The sequence below is a fragment of the Hypanus sabinus genome, chromosome 3 (assembly GCF_030144855.1).
Source record: "Hypanus sabinus isolate sHypSab1 chromosome 3, sHypSab1.hap1, whole genome shotgun sequence".
NCBI classification, from domain to species: domain Eukaryota; kingdom Metazoa; phylum Chordata; class Chondrichthyes; order Myliobatiformes; family Dasyatidae; genus Hypanus; species Hypanus sabinus.
Window position 1 is genome coordinate 156,833,346 of NC_082708.1, and position 18,572 is coordinate 156,851,917.

General features: G+C 41.9%; 1 protein-coding gene across 5 annotated transcripts in view; it reads left to right on the forward strand.

The window, feature by feature from the left end:
* Window positions 1-7,434, forward strand: part of bmpr1ba (bone morphogenetic protein receptor, type IBa) — a 372,535-nt gene extending 365,101 nt beyond the window's left edge. For all 5 annotated transcript variants that reach the window (XM_059965428.1, XM_059965431.1, XM_059965429.1 and 2 more), the window contains one exon: window positions 1,136-7,434. In XM_059965428.1, coding sequence (XP_059821411.1) covers window positions 1,136-1,261 — 126 coding nt within the window. In that variant the 3' untranslated portion in view covers window positions 1,262-7,434. The remainder of the gene's footprint in view (window positions 1-1,135) is intronic.
* The last annotated feature ends 11,138 nt before the right edge of the window (window positions 7,435-18,572 follow it).

Sequence of the window (18,572 nt, forward strand, 5' to 3'; positions counted from 1 at the left end):
ATATGCTTTTTCTATCTCTGGTTATATTTTGTACCCTGCATCCTGCCTACAGTTTGGAGGCCCCTATATAACTTGCATCAGAGTCTTCTTAACCTTGCAGTTTCTTAACTCTACCCACAAGGATTTGACATCATCCTATTCTATGTCACTTTTTTCTAAGGAATTGATTTTAATTTTTTACATGCAGAACCACCCCACCCCCTCTGCCCACCTGCCTGTCTTTTCAATGTGTATCCTTAGGAGTTAAACTCCCAAATATGATCTTCCTACAGCCACACCTCATTGATGCCTGCAACATCATACCTGCCAATTTCTAACTGTGCTACAAGATCATCCACTGTAATTTAGTTCAGATACGGTGTGCATTCAAATATACCACCTGTATTCATCAGCCTTTCAAATTTTGCCCTGAAGTTACATTTTAACACATCCCACCGACTGCGTTTGCCCTAACACCTGCCTATCCTTGTTCACAGTCTCACTACACACTGCATATAGTTGTATACCAGTTGTCCCAATCCCTCCAGTTCTCATCCCCTTGCCACAACATTATAAATGTGGTCTAACCAATGCCTCAACAGTACACCCTTACTTTTATATTCCAGATGGGTGGAACCAGGTGTGGAGGGTGATGTTGGGCAGATGGAGCTAGCTGGAGGAGGGATGGGGGGAGAGATTTCATTTACTGATTAACAGTAGCTATCTGCTTTAATGAAAGGTAGATATCCAGGCAGATCAGAGTCACTGTCTCACAGTACTGGAGACACATATTTAATCCTGGCCGCTGGTGCTATCTGGGTGGAGTCTTGTTCTCCTTGTGACTCTGTGGGTTTCTTCCCACATCCCAAAAACGGTCAGGTTGATATGTTACTGTAAATCACCTGTAGTGGGCAGGGGAGGGGTAGAATCTAGAAGTTGGGGTGACAGTTGGAGGAGAATTAATGGGAATATGGGAAGAACAACATGAGCAACATTAGTGTAAATCAGCTCTTTCCCTACTCTGTCACTTGGTGGCTCTAAAGTATTGGAGCAATGTTGCCGGGAACCGGGTATGACTTGTGTTTGATGTGGCTAGTTTCTTTGTAAATGGGAATCACTGATGTTTCTTTGTGTTTGTGCCTGTTCACTTCCACAGTGTCTGAGACAAATGGGTAAAGTTATGAGTGAATGCTGGGCCCACAACCCAGCCTCCCGGCTAACAGCCCTACGAGTGAAGAAGACCTTGGCCAAAATGTCCGAGTCCCAAGACATAAAGCTCTGATGTCACCCCAGAACTCCATAGTTCCAGAGGACCCTTGTGTAGCACCTGACCCACACAACGAGAGGGAGGTGTGACCTCTCGATCCTTTTCAAATATTTTCCTTCTTGTTGTCTTGTTCGCGATGCCATTGAGTTGGCACAGCCGTAAGGGAGGACTGCACTGTCCAAATCACCAGGAACGGGCTGCAGGAGCATTCATGGGGTTTTCTGTTTTTTTTTGTCTATGCTTGCATCTAGCAACAGGTTTCAGAGATCAGTGCAATGGAGATTGCGTGCTTTGCTTTCTGTGAAAGCTGCTCACGTCATTTTTTAAAAAGTATTAAGCATTGCAAGACAGGTGGCAGTTTAAGTCTGTTCTGAATTGTGCATAAGCTGAGTAGGTTGCTCACCCTGTTAACTCCAAGCATGTCTTCACCAAGATGCTATCTGTTTAACTTACTCAAGCTTTTGAGAACTGAGGGCTGGGAGCTGGAAAACCCAACTGCACCGTGATCTGCTTCCTTAACCCAAGCTGATTTGAAGACGGAGGATCTACTCAGAAGCTCCAGTGGATTCCACAATTGTCAGCTTTGAACTGAAGTGTTTTGTTGAGATCCTTTTATGGGATTTGACCATCATGGGCAATACCAGAGTTGATTTCCTCTCCCCAGTTGGCCTTGAGGAGGGGTAGTGTGCCATCTCCTTGAAAGGCTGCAGTCCGTACACTGAAAATGCTTCCATAGTGCTGATGGACAAATTCCAGGATTTGGACCCAGCCACTGCAAAGGAGTGGTGAAGTATTCCTAAGTCATAATGTGGAACACCTTGGAAAGGAATCTGCAGGGAGCGATGTTTCCATGTGCCTGCTGCCCTTGTACATCTTGGTATTAGAGCAATCGGCTTAGAAGATGCTGTTAGAATAGCCAAGTGTACACACTGAAATAACGACGGTGCATTTGTATTGGCATACACCGAAGCCACAGCATGCCATGGACATAGGGAATGAGTGTTTCGGGTGATGGTTCAGTACCAGCCAAGTGTTCTGATTTGTCCTGGATGGTGCTGAGATTTTCACTTTTTATAACTAACAAATAATTGGAGATGGACACCTCTAACAGGAGCTGAAGGCTAAAGATCATGCAAGAAATGTAGAGTTTAGCGGAAATCCACAGACATATACACTGCTGGGCTGATTTCTTTAACTTCCTGTAATTTTTCTCCCCTTCCATTTCTCTCTTTTTCCATTGCCCATTCTGGCTTCCCTCTTACTCCTTCTCTGTGCAAGATGTTTGTAGTCTGTTGTAGTCTCCTCTCAAGAAGACATATCCCAAAACTCCAGCGCATCACCTTCAGAGAGCAGGACAAGGGAGGTGTTTTCGCTGAGTCAATAAATGAAGGCCCACTCTCTCTAAAATGATCACATAGTGTTCTGCTGAAGAGAAGAGGTATTATCCATGTTCACTCTTAACACCATTAAAATCAGACCAGTCTTTCTGATGAAGGTGCTCCTACTATGCTGACGGACATGGTATTCCAGCATCCACTCCAATAATAGAATGGAAATACCTTTCCAAAAGGCAGGAGTAATCAATATGGCAGGGGTGGGAAATTTGGTAGCATTTCTGATTCATTGTTTTCCCAAGTCTTTAGGGGTCAGGGTTAAAGGTTAAAACAAAAAACTATATAGTATAGTGAAATGCTGTTCGACTCAAGATGTCATTACTGATTATGATATCACTTTAAACTAACTCCATTTAGCTGCATGTGATCTTTATCCTTGCATTCCCTGCCTGTTCGTGTGGCAATGCCTCTGAATGCTGTAATTCGACTTGCTTCAACTATCATGCCTGGTCCAGGCAGCTACCTCTCTCTGCTGAAAAACTTATCTCACAAATCTCCTTCAAGCTTCCCCCCCCCCAACCCCCCCCAGCGCTGGAGAGAAAAGTGGCTCTAAGTCTATGCTTCTCAGAATTTATACATTTCTATCAGAAGTGGACAATTCAGCTCCTCAGTCCATTTTGCCTGGTCATTTCATCCAAATCATTGATACAGAGGGTGAACAGTGGGGTCCCAGCACCCAGCAGTTGAAGTGAAAGGGTACAGTTGAGAAGTGAAGCAGGCCCCACATCTTAACATCAGTTCTAATGTTAGTCGGGGGTAATAGTTAACATTTCACTGAAGGGAATGTGTATCAGAAGGGTGCAACATAGTTCTAGTAACCAGTGAATTACATAATGGCTTTGCATCATACATCTATGGATCATAATTAATCAGTTTACAAAGTTTCTCCACCCTTTGTTGTTGCTCATGCTTAGAAGTTGGTATTGTGTCTTTGGCCAATAAGGGATATATTTGTCACTAAAATGATCCGAGAGGAGAGTGACCCAGTCTAGACAAATGGATCAGGGTGCTAATGGTGAGGCTATGCCACACCTCTGACTTTGAAAGAAAAACTCTGCTGAAAGATCTAATGATCTCAGTGGCTTGAACCTACTGTTGAAGTCAGAAGTTTACATACACCTTAGCCAAATACATTTAAACTGAGTTTTTCACAATTCCTTACATTTAATCCTAGAAAATATTCCTTGCCTTAGGTCAGTTAGGATCACTACTTTATTTTAAGAATGTGAAATGTCAGAATAATAGTAGAGAGAATGATTTATTTCAGTTTTTATTTCTGTCATCACATTCCCAGTGGGTTAGAAGTTTACATACACTTTGTTAGTATTTGGTAGCATTAAATTGTTTAATTTGGGTCAAATGTTTTGGGTAGCCTTCCACAAGCTTCTCACAATAATTTGCTGTAATTTTGCTCCATTCCTCCAGACAGAACTGGTGTAACTGAGTCAGGTTTGTAGGCCTCCTGGCTCGCACATACTTTTTCAGTTCTGCCCACAAATTTTCTATAGGATTGAGGTCAGGGCTTTGTGATGGCCACTCCAATACCTTGACTTTGTTGTCCTTAAGCAATTTTGCCACAACTTTGGAGGTATGCTTGGGGTCATTGTCCATTTGGAAGACCCATTTGTGACCGAACTTTAACTTCCTGGCTGATAGAAACAGAAAATAGGTGCAGGAGTAGGCCATTCAGCCCTTCGAGCCTGCACCGCCATTCAGTATGATCATGGCTGATCATCCAACTCAGAACCCTGTACCTGTTTTCTCTCCCTACCCCCTGCTCCCTTTAGCCACAAGGGCCATATCTAACTTCCTCTTAAATATAGCCAATGAACTGGCCTCAACTGTTTCCTGTGGCAGAGAATTCCACAGATTCACCACTCTCTGTGTGAAGAAGTTTTTCCTCACCTGGGTCCTAAAAGGCTTCCCCTTTATCTTTAAACTGTGACCCCTCGTTCTGGACTTACCCAACTTCGGAAACAATCTTCCTGCATCTAGCCTCTCCAATCCCTTTAGAATTTTATATGTTTCAATAAGATCCACCCTCAATCTTCTAAATTCCAGTGAGTATAAGCCTAGTCGATCCAGTCTTTCTTCATATGAAAGTCCTGCCATCCCAGGAATCAATCTGGTGAACCTTCTTTGAACTCCCTCTATGGGAAGAATGTCTTTCCTCAGATTAGGGGACCAAAACTGCACACAATATTCTAGTTGCGGTCTCACCAAGGCCTTGTACAATTGCAGTAGAACCTCCCTGCTCCTGTACTCAAATCCTTTTGCTATGAATGCCAACATACCATTTGCCTTTTTCACCACCTGCTGTACCTACATGCCCACCTTCAATGACTGGTGTACAATGACACCCAGGTCTCGTTGCATCTCCCCTTTTCCTAATCGGCCACCGTTCAGATAATAATCTGTTTTCTTGTTCTTGCAACCAAAGTGGAGAACCTCACATTTATCCACATTAAATTGCATCTGCCATGAATTTGCCCACTCACCCAACCTATCCAAGTGTTGATGTTGATGTCTTGAGATGTTGTTTCAATATATCCACATAATTTTCCTTCCTCATGATGTCATCTATTTTGTGAAGTGCACCAGTCCCTCCTGCAGCAAAGCACCCCCACAACATGATGCTGCCACCCCCATGCTTCAAGGTTGGGATGGTGTTCTTCGGCTTGCAAGCCTCACCCTTTTTCCTCCAAACTTAACAATAGTCATTATAGCCAAACAGTTCAGATTTTGTTTCATCAGACCAGAGGACATTTCTCCAATATGAAAGATCTTTGTCCCCATGTGCACTTGTAAACTGTAGTCTGGCTTTTTAATGGCAGTTTTGGAGCAGTGGCTTCTTCCTTGCTAAGCAGCATTTCAGGTTATGTCGATATAGGGCTTGTTTTACTGTGGATATAGATACTTGTCTACCTGTTTCCTCCAGCATCTTCACAAGGTCCTTTGCTGTTGTTCTGGGATTGATTTGCACTTTCCATGCCAAAGTACATTCATCTCTAGGAGACAGAATGCGTCTCCTTCCTGAGCGGTATGACGGCTGCGTGGTCCCATTGTGTTTATATTTGCGTACTATTGTTTGTACAGATGAATGTGGTACCTTCAGGCATTTGGAAATTGCCCCCAAGGATGAACCAGACTTGTGGAGGTCCACAATTTTTTTTTCTGAAGTCTTGGCTGATTTCTTCTGATTTTGTTTGTAAACTTCTGACTTACTGGAATTGTGCCTTAGTCAATTAAAAGTGAAATAATCTGCCTGTAAACAATTGTTGGAAAAATTACTCATGTCATGCACAAAATAGATGTCCTCAATGTCTTGCTAAAACTATAGTTTGCTAATATAAAATCTGTGGAGTGGTTAAACAATGAGTTTTAATGACTTCAACCTAAGTGTATGTAAACTTCTGACTTCAACTGTACATACTCCTCAACGTCAATTTCTGTCAAGTCTCAGTTTGATGAGATTCCTGACACTCAGAGTTGTCATCAAGCTGGCTGGACAGCCAATTGCATAAAATAATTATTTGGCTAAAAAAAGCACAATTGTAAACTCACATTTCTTAAACCTTACAAAATAAAAAGCACAAACTTAAGAGCAGAATGTATAGACAGAGTTGAACACAATCAGGAATATCATAAGTAGACTCTTTGATATCTTTAAATGTTTTATGGGCCATTGCATTTTGATAGATTTATCTGGGAGAATTATAAATCCAAACGCATAAATAAAGGATAGACAGGTTGCGAACAGCAGTTATGACTCAGTATGCTATTAAGATCCAGTTTATCTTACAAGGAGAATAGTTTATAAACACCTGGAGATTACATTCCCTTACGTACAGTGCTTTTTCCAGAGGAGCTGGAATGGACCTGAGGTCAAATTCAGGGTTTTCTTGTTTAGTTGTGCATGTATGCATTTGAATTAGCAATGCAATGACAGCAAGCTCCAAGCCATTGAATTCTCATGCAAATTCTGAATATTAAAATGAGGACTATGCACCAGAGCTTGCATTGGACAATCAGAAACTCAGTTGGAAAGAAGATTAGGCACAATATGCAGTAATTCAAGCTTGTGTATTATCTTGTTTTAAAATAAATATAAACCCTTTAAGTGCACATCTGTGTCAGAGTAGATTGTGCTCCCATTTTTAAGGAATACTAATTTTATCTCTCCTTTAACCTCATCCTTTCTGGTTGAAACTGCAGTGTTTAGTTTTTTGAGAGGCTGAGATTGAAGTTAAAGGGGATTGTTCTGTGCTGTGTTGAGACTGTCTTAAAATATGGCAGTGAACAATTTCAGTTGTTCTTCTCTCACCCCGCACTCCTCCCCCACCGCATCCCTTTACCGTTCTCAGTCCTGTCAGGTTTCAGGCAGGATTGAGGAAATGCTGTTTGCTGCTTTTGTGAGCCAAATGGACTCAGAAAAATAGTGGGCATGAGGGATCTCTGACTCCCTCGCCAGCAAGAGGGTAATTGGCTCCAATCACTACATCAGGAAAGCTGAAACCGATGACAATGTTAGAACACCTGAACTTTGCAGGGAGTGTTGTACTTTGTTAAATTACTAATGAAACTCTCTTGATTGTATAACTGGAAGCAAACCATTGTTTTATTTTACATCTGTATAGATGAAATATGGTAAACAGAAAGTTGCAGCTCACTGGGAAACAGTGCCTTATTTAAACTGTACATAGTTGTAAATCAGAAAGATTAGAAGACAGAATATTAGTTGTATATGCTATAAATATGTACTGTGTTTACCATTTCCCTAATAAAGAAATTCAGACAACCACACTTCCAACTCTCTGATGTGCTTGTGCCTTTCCCCCCTTAATTTAATTGCATGATTACAGGTAATTACAGGTACAAGATAATCTTTCCTCCCAAGTCAGGCGTTGATGATCAAATCTTTTTGTGAGATGCAGACTTATACAAATTGTTAGAATCAATACTTCTTCCTTCAGACCCAGCCCATCTGACCATGTGCTACAAGTTAAATTTGTATTGATGATAAAGCTTGTGACTTGCTGCTCTTCAAGACTAGTTTTAATCTTATGTTCTGTGCTGGAGGGCTGTTGAGGCTCAGGCATCGAGTCCATTCAAGCTAGAGATGAGCAGATTCTCAAAGAGCAGGGGAGTCTCAGATTATGGAAATGGTGCAGGAAAGTGTCATTGAGGTAGAAGATCTGGGATGATCTTGAGTGGCAGAGAAGGCTCAAAGAAGCAAGTCCCTCTAATCCCGCTCCTACTTTCAAGAAACAAAAGAAAATCTGCAGATGCTGGAAATCCAAGCAACACAGACAAAATGCTGGAGGAACTCAGCAGGCTAGGCAGGATCTATGGAAAACAGTACAGTCGATGTTTCGGACCGAAACCCTTTCATGTAACACAGAGTCACCGCATGGATTTAGGCCCCTTGGCCTAATAAATCCATGCTAACCATGGCTACCACCCAGGTAGTCCCAATTTCCTGCGTTCAGCCCATACCAATTATGAGAAGCCCAGATATCCACCTTATCTGGGCTTCTCATAATTTTAATTACTTCCATAATGTCACCCCTCATCTTACATTCTTAAGAAGAAAGACCCAGCCTGGTGAACCTCATGCTAAAACTCTAGTCCTGGCATTCTTATCATAACCCCTCCCTACAACTTTAATCCTGGTATCATTCTCTGCACTCTTTCCAGTTTAACAATGCCTTTGCCATGAGTAATGTAATGAGTACATCATCAATAATGTATAGTTCTGCAACACAATCCTAACTCCCGTACATGAGGGAACGTCGAAAGCAGGGGTGTAGTGCTGCCGGAGCTCACCGGAGCACTGCTCTGGCACCTCTGTAAAAAAAAAAGTCAAAATAAACAAGAGGGGAATTTAACAGCGGCCGCACATTAAATAGAGGGAATTTTACAGAGCGGGGGTGGGGGCTGGTGGGGAAAATATCACCGACAACATTAGGATATTTGATCATTTTCGGTGAAATCCTAGATTTGTGACTTTTTTATTTAGGTATTTGTGAAATTCCTCCTCGTTTGACCGGTTGTCCCAGCATACCCTGCTGTAGCCTCCCGCCATTTCACAGATCCTCAGTCTCTCTCCAGCACTCATTGTTTGAGCATTGTTTGCCGAGAAAATAAAAATCTAGATCTTTTGAAAAGCAGCATGTCGTTTGCCGAAGTGGGCCGTAAGGTTGGGTAAGAACGAATTGAACATTCACACAATAAAGCAGAAAGAAGTTGAAAGTGTTAGTGCTACCCCTACAATTGAACTGCCTACAACGGCAAAAATGGTCTCTCAGGTTCATGATAAAGTGCTTGCAAAGACTGAGAAAGCATTAAGTGTGTGGCTAAAGGAGATGTCACAGAAGCATATCCCTGTTAATGGCAAAATTATGTGTGAAAAAGCACTTAGTAAGAGTAAGTGTTGAAAATATAGCTAGTGAAGATGCACTTGGAAAATTATGTGACACTCCGAACGCTTTGCATCTAAAGGCAACTTGTTCAATTTTTCATTCTGCATACTACTTAGCTCAGAATGACAGACTGTGATCACTTTGCAACACACACAAATAGCTGGTGGAACACAGCAGGCCAGGAGGCATCTATAGAAAAAAGCACTGTCGACATTTTGGGCCAGCATCTGCAAATTTCCTCGTGTTTGCTTTTTAAATTCTTGAATTTCCAGCGTCTGCGTATTTCCTCATGTCTGATCACTTTGGCTTATTGGAACTTCAAAAAAAAAAGGTATTGACATTGGAATTGGACTGCATTCCCGCATTAATGCTACAGAGATAATTAATCACGTGGCCATTAATGTGAAACAGATCAAGCAGATAAATGGCAAATTTTCTGTTCTCATTGATGAATCAACAAGCTTGCGCATTAAGACTGCCCTAACAGTTTATTTGAAATGTGAAAGTGAAAAGGAAGGTGATCCCCATTTTATGTTTTTAGATCTAATTGAATTGCCCGATCAGAAAGCTGTAACTATTGCTAAGCATCGATTGAACTGTCTCAATAACCATGGGTTTGATGACTCTTACTAGAAACAGACCCTTGTAGCATTTGCTAGAGATGGGGCGAGCGTAATGCTTGGTGTCCAATCCAGAGTTGCTACAGTTCTCAAGGAACATTACCCTGATGTGATAATTTGGTACTGTCTTAATCACAGATTAGAACTTGCAGTAGGTGATTTAGTGAGAGAAGTTCATGGAATAAATCATTTTCAATCATTTATGGACAAATTGTACTCTGTTTACAGTAGATCACCTCTAAATCAAAAGGAACTGTCTGAATGTGCCTGCCAACTAGAACAACAAATTTGTCAAATAGGCCGTGTTCTGGGCACCAGGTGGGTAGCTAGCTCATTTCGAACAGTTTCAGCAGTGTGGCAAAATTATGAAGCACTGTGTTTTCATTTTGAAAAGCAATGAAGGGTGAAACAAGATCCGGGAGTGACAGAAAACCTATGAAGATCTGTTGAAAAGACTCTTCAGAACAGTTTCTACTCGACTTAGCTCTAATGTTTGACACATTGCATGAACTTGGTTTACTGTCAGAGAGTTTACAGAAATGCACTACTATGATTGTTTATGCAGACAAACTGATCCAACGGAGCATAAGATCACTGCGTGGACTGAAAAGAGCAACCTGGTACACAAAATATAGAAGCTCAAGAGGCAGTTGAAAAGGGGAAGTTTGCAGAAATGACCTTACCAAACAACAACAAAATTGTCTCCATTAATTATGTAGTTTCTTACCAGTTGTAGGAGGGCTTAGGCACTGGTGACCCCATTTCCATCCAAGGGGTCGGTATGGACATGGTGGAGGATTACAAATACCTGGGGATACGAATTGACAATAAACCGGACTGGTCAAAGAACACTGAGGCTGTCTACAAGAGGGGTTAGAGCCGTCTCTACTTCCTGAGGAGATTGAGGTCCTTTAACATCTGCCGGACGATGCTGAGGATGTTCTACGAGTCTGTGCTGGCCAGTGCTATCATGTTTGCTGTTGTGTGCTGGGGTAGCAGACACCAACAGAATCAACAAACTGATTCATAAGGCCAGTGATGTTGTGGGGGTGGAACTGGACTCTCTGACAGTGCTGTCTGAAAAGAGGATGCTGTCCAAGTTGCATGCCATCTTGGACAATGACTCCCATCCACTCCATAATGTACTGGTTAGGCACAGGAGTGCGTTCAGCCAGAGACTCATTCCACCGAGATGCAACACTGAGCATCATAGGAAGTCATTTCTGCCTGTGGCCATCAAACTTTACAACTCCTCCCTTGGAGTGTCAGTCACCCTGAGCCAATAGGCTGGTCCTGGACTTACTTCCACTTGGAATATTTACTTATTATTATTTAATTAATTATGGTTTTTAAATATTGCTATATTTCTACACTATTCTTGGTTGGTGCGACTGTAACAAAACCCAATTTCCCTCAGGATCAATAAAGTATGTCTGTCTGTCTGTCTGTCTGTATAAACAATTTGCAGCACCGTGTGTTCACGGCAACATCCTTGACAGATTCTCAAACTTCTAAACCTGAAAGTATGTATAAATCCCTGCTAAATAAAATCTTTGTCTTTGCTAAAGATAACTGGCCTGCTGAAATACCGCCCAATTATGGAGAAACTGCAATATCACATCTCTGTTAGAGGTTTAAGCTTTCTTCCTCCTCTGGAATAAATGCCCTCAGAGTTAATGTGGAGAATCGTGAATGCCGCATCCCCCAAGATTTACACCCATTACTGAGCTGTTCACAAGTTATTTCTATTAGAACTGCTGAGTGTGAGAGAGGATTCAGTCACATGAACTTGATAATAACAACACACTCAAGAATTCTCATTAATCATGTATCAGTACTTATGTTTGTTAAACTACACGGACCTCCTCTTGTTCAGTGGAATCCTGAGCCGTATGTCACATCATGGCTGCAGTACCACAGATCAGCAGATGATACCAGGACAAGAGTTGCTTTAGACCCCTGAACACATATTACGCCTGACCCTTTGTGGAAATTCTTCCAAAACTTCCCATTGGTGGCATTTGGTAAGTAGGTAACTACTTTTAAATTGGAAAAATACATGATTACCATCTTTTTCTTTACTTGCTTGATAATTTATGATAATTAGTGAGTGCAACAATGCAATACTTTGTCATATTATTAAATTAAGTATTATATATTTTATTGTACCAGTTACACACTGAAATGTAGTGATAGGCTATAATATTGTTAATGTCTTAACTATCAGTATATTTGTGTGGAGCTGTGAAATTCATGTATTTATTTCATGGTTTAATGATTGACATTATAAGAAGCCCTATTCATATATATATATATATTCACATCACACCCAATTTGTGTATTTGCTTATTACATGAATGGGGCAAGGAAGTTGCCCAGTACATGGTATGGTGAGGGGAGGGGGAAATACAAGGTTAGAGTGATAGCAGTAGAACCGGAGTGAGAGAAAGTTGAAACACTGACCAACTGGCCAGATGGTCTGCTTCTTTGTGGTAAATTGCATTTATGGCTAATACAAGGAGGCATAAGTTGAAGGTGATTGGGGGAATGTCAGAAGTAGCTGTGCTTTTTTTTTAAAAACAGTGTGTTTGGAATGTGCTGCCAAGGGCAGTGGTAGAGGTAGATACATGAAGAACATTTAAGAAACTCTAAGACAGGCACATGGATGATAGAAAACGTAGGAGGCATGGGTTAGATTGATCTTAGATCAGGTTAAAAGGTCAGCATAATATTTTGGGCTGAAGGGCCTGTACTGCGCTGTACTGTTTTTTTAAGATTTAGAGACTAACAGCATAGTAGCATAGGACCTAATTCCGCTCCTATATATTTGATCGTAAGATGTTTCCCATCTGAGTGAATGCATTCAGTTATCCCACTGTGTGCATGTGTTACTATGGGGCAATGGGCCCTTGCAATGATGTTTGATACATAGTGCGTTATTTTCTGCCTGTAATTATGTAGAAGAGTTCATTGTGGTAATTATGTTTGGGGAGAAAGGTCAATAGCAGGTAATTTAGCAAGACACAAGAAAGAATGTTACTTGCCAATCAACTGGAAATGAAAGCGCAGTCAATTGCAGAGCAGAATTCTTGAATGCAGGAAAATAAAAATGGAATCAGAAGTTGACCACTCAGAAACTGAAGCTTGCCCACCATTTAGTAAAACTTTGGCTGGTCTGACCTTGGTCTCATCTTCTCTTCTGTACCACACTTGTTACTCTCAGCTGCCTGTATTATGCATCTTTAAATGCCTCCGCCGATCCAGCTTCCAAATCCCTTCAGAGATTCACAGCTTTCTGTGACTGTGCCACTCAATAAATCCCAAGAAACCACTTTCCTCGGTAATTATAGAGACCAAGAGTCCTGCACATTTTTGTGGTGATCTACAAACCAAGAAATATGGCAATGATAGATCATTGCCACCTGGGAGATCCGTTCATTAGAGGCCTACAGTTACTGTGTTGCCTTTATGGCATTCGTTTAGTTTATTATATTTTCGCTTTAGTAATTAGTTTGTTATCATTTTCTAGTTAAAGTTAAGATTGTTTAAAGTAAATTCGTTGTCTGTGATATATCGCGGCATGCGATGACGTCACACCCGGTTTCGCCGCGTCTTGTGGGAAAATACCGGTTTGGAGAAACGGGAAGGAGGGGGCTCACATGTGCAGGATCAGCGTGAGAAAAGTTTTCTTTCTACGCACTAGAAACATCAGTGAAGCAACCCCGTAAGTTCATGAGATAATCGATATGTTGAATTAAAAATGTTAACGCTGATTCTGTTAAAAGTAATGATGATTGATAAGGTTTATGTTTTTGTTATTTAAAGAGTTGCGGATAGTTTATGTTGAAGTGTATTTACAGCAGTCGACGGCGTAGGTAGATTCTGACTGTATGTTGCACTTCTATGTAATATAGTTGTAGTTTTACTTTTACAAGTATTTATGATGTAAATGTGATATCAAGAAGGAAACAAATACTGTATATATTTTATATTGTTTTATCAACAGTTTTCACCATATGTTAATGTGGAAGAGTGAACAGTAAACGGTTAATCTTACTGCGATCCTGTCTTCATTGACTACGGTTTACCTCGGTGTTTAGTTCAGAGTACTTTTACACCTGTGCGAGAACATTACAGTGAAAAGGTGGCATTATCAAGTGTTTCAAGTGTTGCAATGACAACTCAATCCAGCATCAAGTCGTTGCCATCCAGCGACAGGGGCAGTAGGGCATCAACAAGTAAGGCTGCCCGTGCAAGAGCTAAGGCAGAAGCTGCCAAGGTGCGAACGTTCTACACTGAACAAGAAGCAAAATTGAAAAAGGAAGCAGCTGCCAGAGAAGCTGAAAACCAAAAGGAAGCGGCTGCCAGAGAAGCCAAAAACCAGTTGGAAAGGGCAAGGATAGCGGCAGAGTTAGAAGTGCTGATGCTAAACCGAGAAGCCGAAGCTGCCAGGATGGAAGCAGAGTTAATAGAAAGTGCTGAAGAAATGCATGTTCTGGTTGACGTAAAATCTACTTCAGAAAAGATCAGATTGGAACGCACAAGCGACTATGTCCAATCTCAAATGGACTTGAAGATTCGTTCTTCCTCTCCATACTTGTATGCTAACATCCCACCTCACGAGGAGTTCCAGAGAGGCCCAATAGCATCACATCCATCCAAGGAAGACAATTTACCCTTGCAACTCCGCGATGAATTCAAGAATGAAAGGGCTGATGACAAATACTTCTCGACACCAAACTTCCCAGATTTGGCGAGAAGAGAGGCAAAGGCTGAATTCAGAACAGCAAATTCTATAACAGATGTACACCCTCAGTCATATACCCGCCGACATATTCCCCCAGCCCGCATGCCATTGCAGTTGAACTCATGGCACAGTATTTAGCATGACGAGATCTCGTCCCGTCAGGACTATATCAGTTCGACAATAAACCTGAAAATTACTGTGCATGGTACTCCTCATTCACCAATGCTATCCATGGAGTCCAGCTCAGAGCAACCCAAGAGTTGGACCTTATGGTGAAATGGTTGGGAAAAGAATCATGCGAACAGGTGAGACGCATACGTTCAGTGTACATCAACAACCCCAAGCTAGCCTTACGCAAAGCATGGGAGAGACTTTGGGAGTGCTATGCGGCCCCTGAAATTATTGAAGCGGCACTATTCCGACGTCTGGAAAATTTTCTTAAGGTGTCAGCCAAGGACCACACTAAGTTAAGAGAGCTTGGAGATTTACTCATGGAAATTCAAGGCGCCAAAGAAAATGGCTATTTAACTGGTCTATTATACCTAGATACATCATACGGGATTAGAAAAAATCGTGGACAAACTTCCATTTGGGCTGCAGGAAAGGTGGGTGTCTGTTGGCTCAGAGTACAAGGAAGAGAACGATGGTCGTTTTCCTCCCTTTGAGTATTTCACTAGGTTTGTGTGCAACGAGGTGAAGAAGCAAAACGACCCTAGCTTCATAAGTCCAGGTAGCAGTACAATTTACACCAAGCCAGTTAAATCCACTTCGAATAATTTCAACATTAATAAACCTGTCTCAGTGCTTAAGACTGAAGCCTTTACAACTAACAATGACCCTAGCAAGAATTGTCCATTGCATAACAAACCCCACCCCCTCAAAAAATGCAGAACGTTTTGGAAAAAACCCCTTGAAGAGAGGATGGCCCTTCTCAAGGAGAAAAAAAATATGTTTTAAATGCTGTTCCTCTACCTCTCACCTTGCTAGAGAGTGTATGATCTCCGTGAAGTGCCCGGAATGTAATAGCACTAATCACGATGGGGCCATGCATCCCGGCCCGTTACCACAAACCGACAAAGCTCCTTCACCCCCACAACAGGACGGTGGGGAGGGAGAGGCTCACTCCAGGACAACTGTTGTCAGCTTGAGCTGCACAGAAGTTTGCGGTCAAGCTCAGTCGAGCCGTTCTGCCTCACTAAGATGTACCCTCAGGGAGCCAAAGACAAGGCCATCAAAGCCTATGTAATTCTGGACAATCAGAGCAATTGCTCACTAGTCAGATCAGAGTTCTGTGATTTGTTCAACATTGAGAGTAATCAGTTCCCATACTAACTTAGAACTTACTCAGGCAGCGTGGAAACTTATGGAAGGAAGGCAGAAGGCTTCCAGCTCGAGTCCCTGGATGGTAAAGTTGTCATCTGTCTCCCTCCACTCTTAAAGTGCAATGAAATTTTGAATAACCGCACTGAGATCCCGACGCCAAGTGCAGTGCTACACCAGCCACATCTCCACCACATCGCCAAGCACATCCCAGGACTGGATCTAAAAGCAGAAATACTCCTTCTATTAGGAAGAGACGTTCTCCAGGTGCACAAGGTTAGGCAGCAGGTCAATGGACCACACGACGCCCCCTTTGTGCAACGCCTGGATCTGGGCTGGGTGGTGATAGGAGAGGTGTGCCTTGGCAATGTACACAAACTGACAGTTAACACACTCAAAACCAATGTGCTAGAGAGTGTCCGCCATTCAATTTTTCAACCCTGCACAAGTTTCATGTGTATCAAGGAAGCACGACAAGGCTTTAACAAATGTAAAGTAACTGACAAGACGCTGGGTCAGTCAGTCTTCGTTCAAACTGAGCATGATAATAAACTTGCTCCATCAGCTCAAGACGCCATTTTCTTAAAAATAATGGACACCAAGGTCTTTAGAGATGAAGCAAATAATTGGGTCGCCCCACTACCTTTCAGAGAACCACGCCAGTGCTTGCCAAACAACAAAGAGCAGGCAGTCAAGCGGTTCACATCCTTGCAAAAAACCCTGAAAAGGAAACCTGAGATGCAGCGACAATACGTAGCATTTATGGAGAAGATCTTCGCTAATGGACATGCTGAAGTAGCTCCGCCACTGAGGGAAGGCGAGGAGTGCTGGTACCTCCCAACGTTTGGGGTTTACCACCCACAAAAGCCCAATCAGATCAGGGTGGTCTTTGACTCCAGTGCTCAGAGCGCTGGTATCTCCCTTAATGACGTGCTCCTCACAGGCCCCGACCTTAACAAAACCCTTCTCGAGGTCCTGCTGCGCTTCTGGAAGGAGAAGGTTGCAATCTTAGCGGACATCCAGCAGATGTTCCATTGCTTCTTAGTAAAGGAGGACCATCGCAATTTCCTCCATTTCAGATGGCACAGATGTAACTTACCTTGCACTGCGGACGAATTGGCCCAGGCCAATGTTGTACTTTAATGTAATATAGTTGTTGTAGTTTTACTTTTTCAAGTATTTATGATGTAAATGTGATATCAAGAAGGAAACAAATACTGTATATATTTTGTAATGTTTTATCAACAGTTTTCACCATACGTTAATGTGGAAGAGTGAACAGTAAACGGTTAATCTTACTGCGATCCTGTCTTCATTGACTATGGTTTACCTCGGTGTTTAGTTCAGAGTTCTTTTACACCTGTGCGAGAGCACTACAGTTACCATTACCTTGACCTCCACATCATTTCCCATGCACGAACCTAATCAGTCTCTGCCTTTTCAAAATGCAAATAAATCCCTTCTCTCAGAATCTCATTCTTTCCCAATACTGATGCAAGGCTTATTTATAGTTCCCTGGGTTATTATGGCTGCCTTCTGAAATAAACCCTCTTTGGTCACCTCACATGTAGCTAATAAATCTGTTCTAACCATCTCTTCAGTTGTCACCCAGGAAACACTATGTCGGCCCCAGAGATTTATTTACCTCTGTACTTCCTATTTCACCCTGATAAAAGGACTCAATCAGGAACAGGAATTGACTGTTAGCTTTCCATGGATGACTCCTGACCCCGATTCCTCCACTATTTTGTGTAAGTTGCTTAAAATTTCCCACATCTGCACTATCTATCTCTTGTGTCTCATAACTAATGTTGGTATCAGGTAATCAAGTTGTTACTTTTTCCTCCCATGAACTCAACAGCTTCCAACTCCACCTCAGTAAATATTGATTGGATGCACAGTATTAATTTAAAACCTTATCCTCTCCCTATGGCTCAGAATCAGGTTTATTATCACCGGCATAACCATATAACAATTACAGCATGGAAACAGGCCATCTCGGCCCTTCTAGTCCATGCCGAACGCTTACTCTTATGTAGTCCCACTGGCACGCACTCAGCCCATAAGTCTCCATTCCTTTCCTGTCCATATACCTATCCAATTTTACTTTAAATGACAATACCGAACCTGCCTCTATCACTTCTACTGGAAGCTCATTCCACACAGCTACCATTCTCTGAGTAAAGAAATTCCCCCTCGTGTTACCCTTAAACTTCTTCCCCCAACTCTCAACTCGTCCTCTTGTTTGGATCTCCCCTACTCTCAATGGAAAAAGCCTATCCCCATCAACTCTATCTATCCCCCTCATAATTTTAAATACCTCTATCAAGTCCCCCCCTCAACCTTCTACACTCCCAAAGAATAAAGACCTAACTTGTTCAACCTTTCTCTGTAACTTAGTTGCTGAAACCCAGGTAACATTCTAGTAAATCTTCTCTGTACTCTCTCTATTTTGTTGATAACTTTCCTATAATTCGGTGACCAGAACTGTACACAAAACTCCAAATTCGGCCTTACCAATGCTTTGTACAATTTTAACATCACATCCCAACTCCTATACTCAATGGTCTGATTTATAAAAGCCAGCAGACCAAAAGCTTTCTTCACCACCCTATCCACATGAGATTCCACCTTCAGGGAACTATGCACGTGACATGAGACGTGAAATTCATTAACTGAGCAACAGTAGTTCAATGCAATACATAATCTAGCAGAGGGAGAGAGAGAGAGAGAGAGAGAGAGAGAGAAAATAATAAATAAAATAAAACATAATAAATAAACAAGTAAATCAATGAAGTATACTGAATAGATTATTTTAAAATG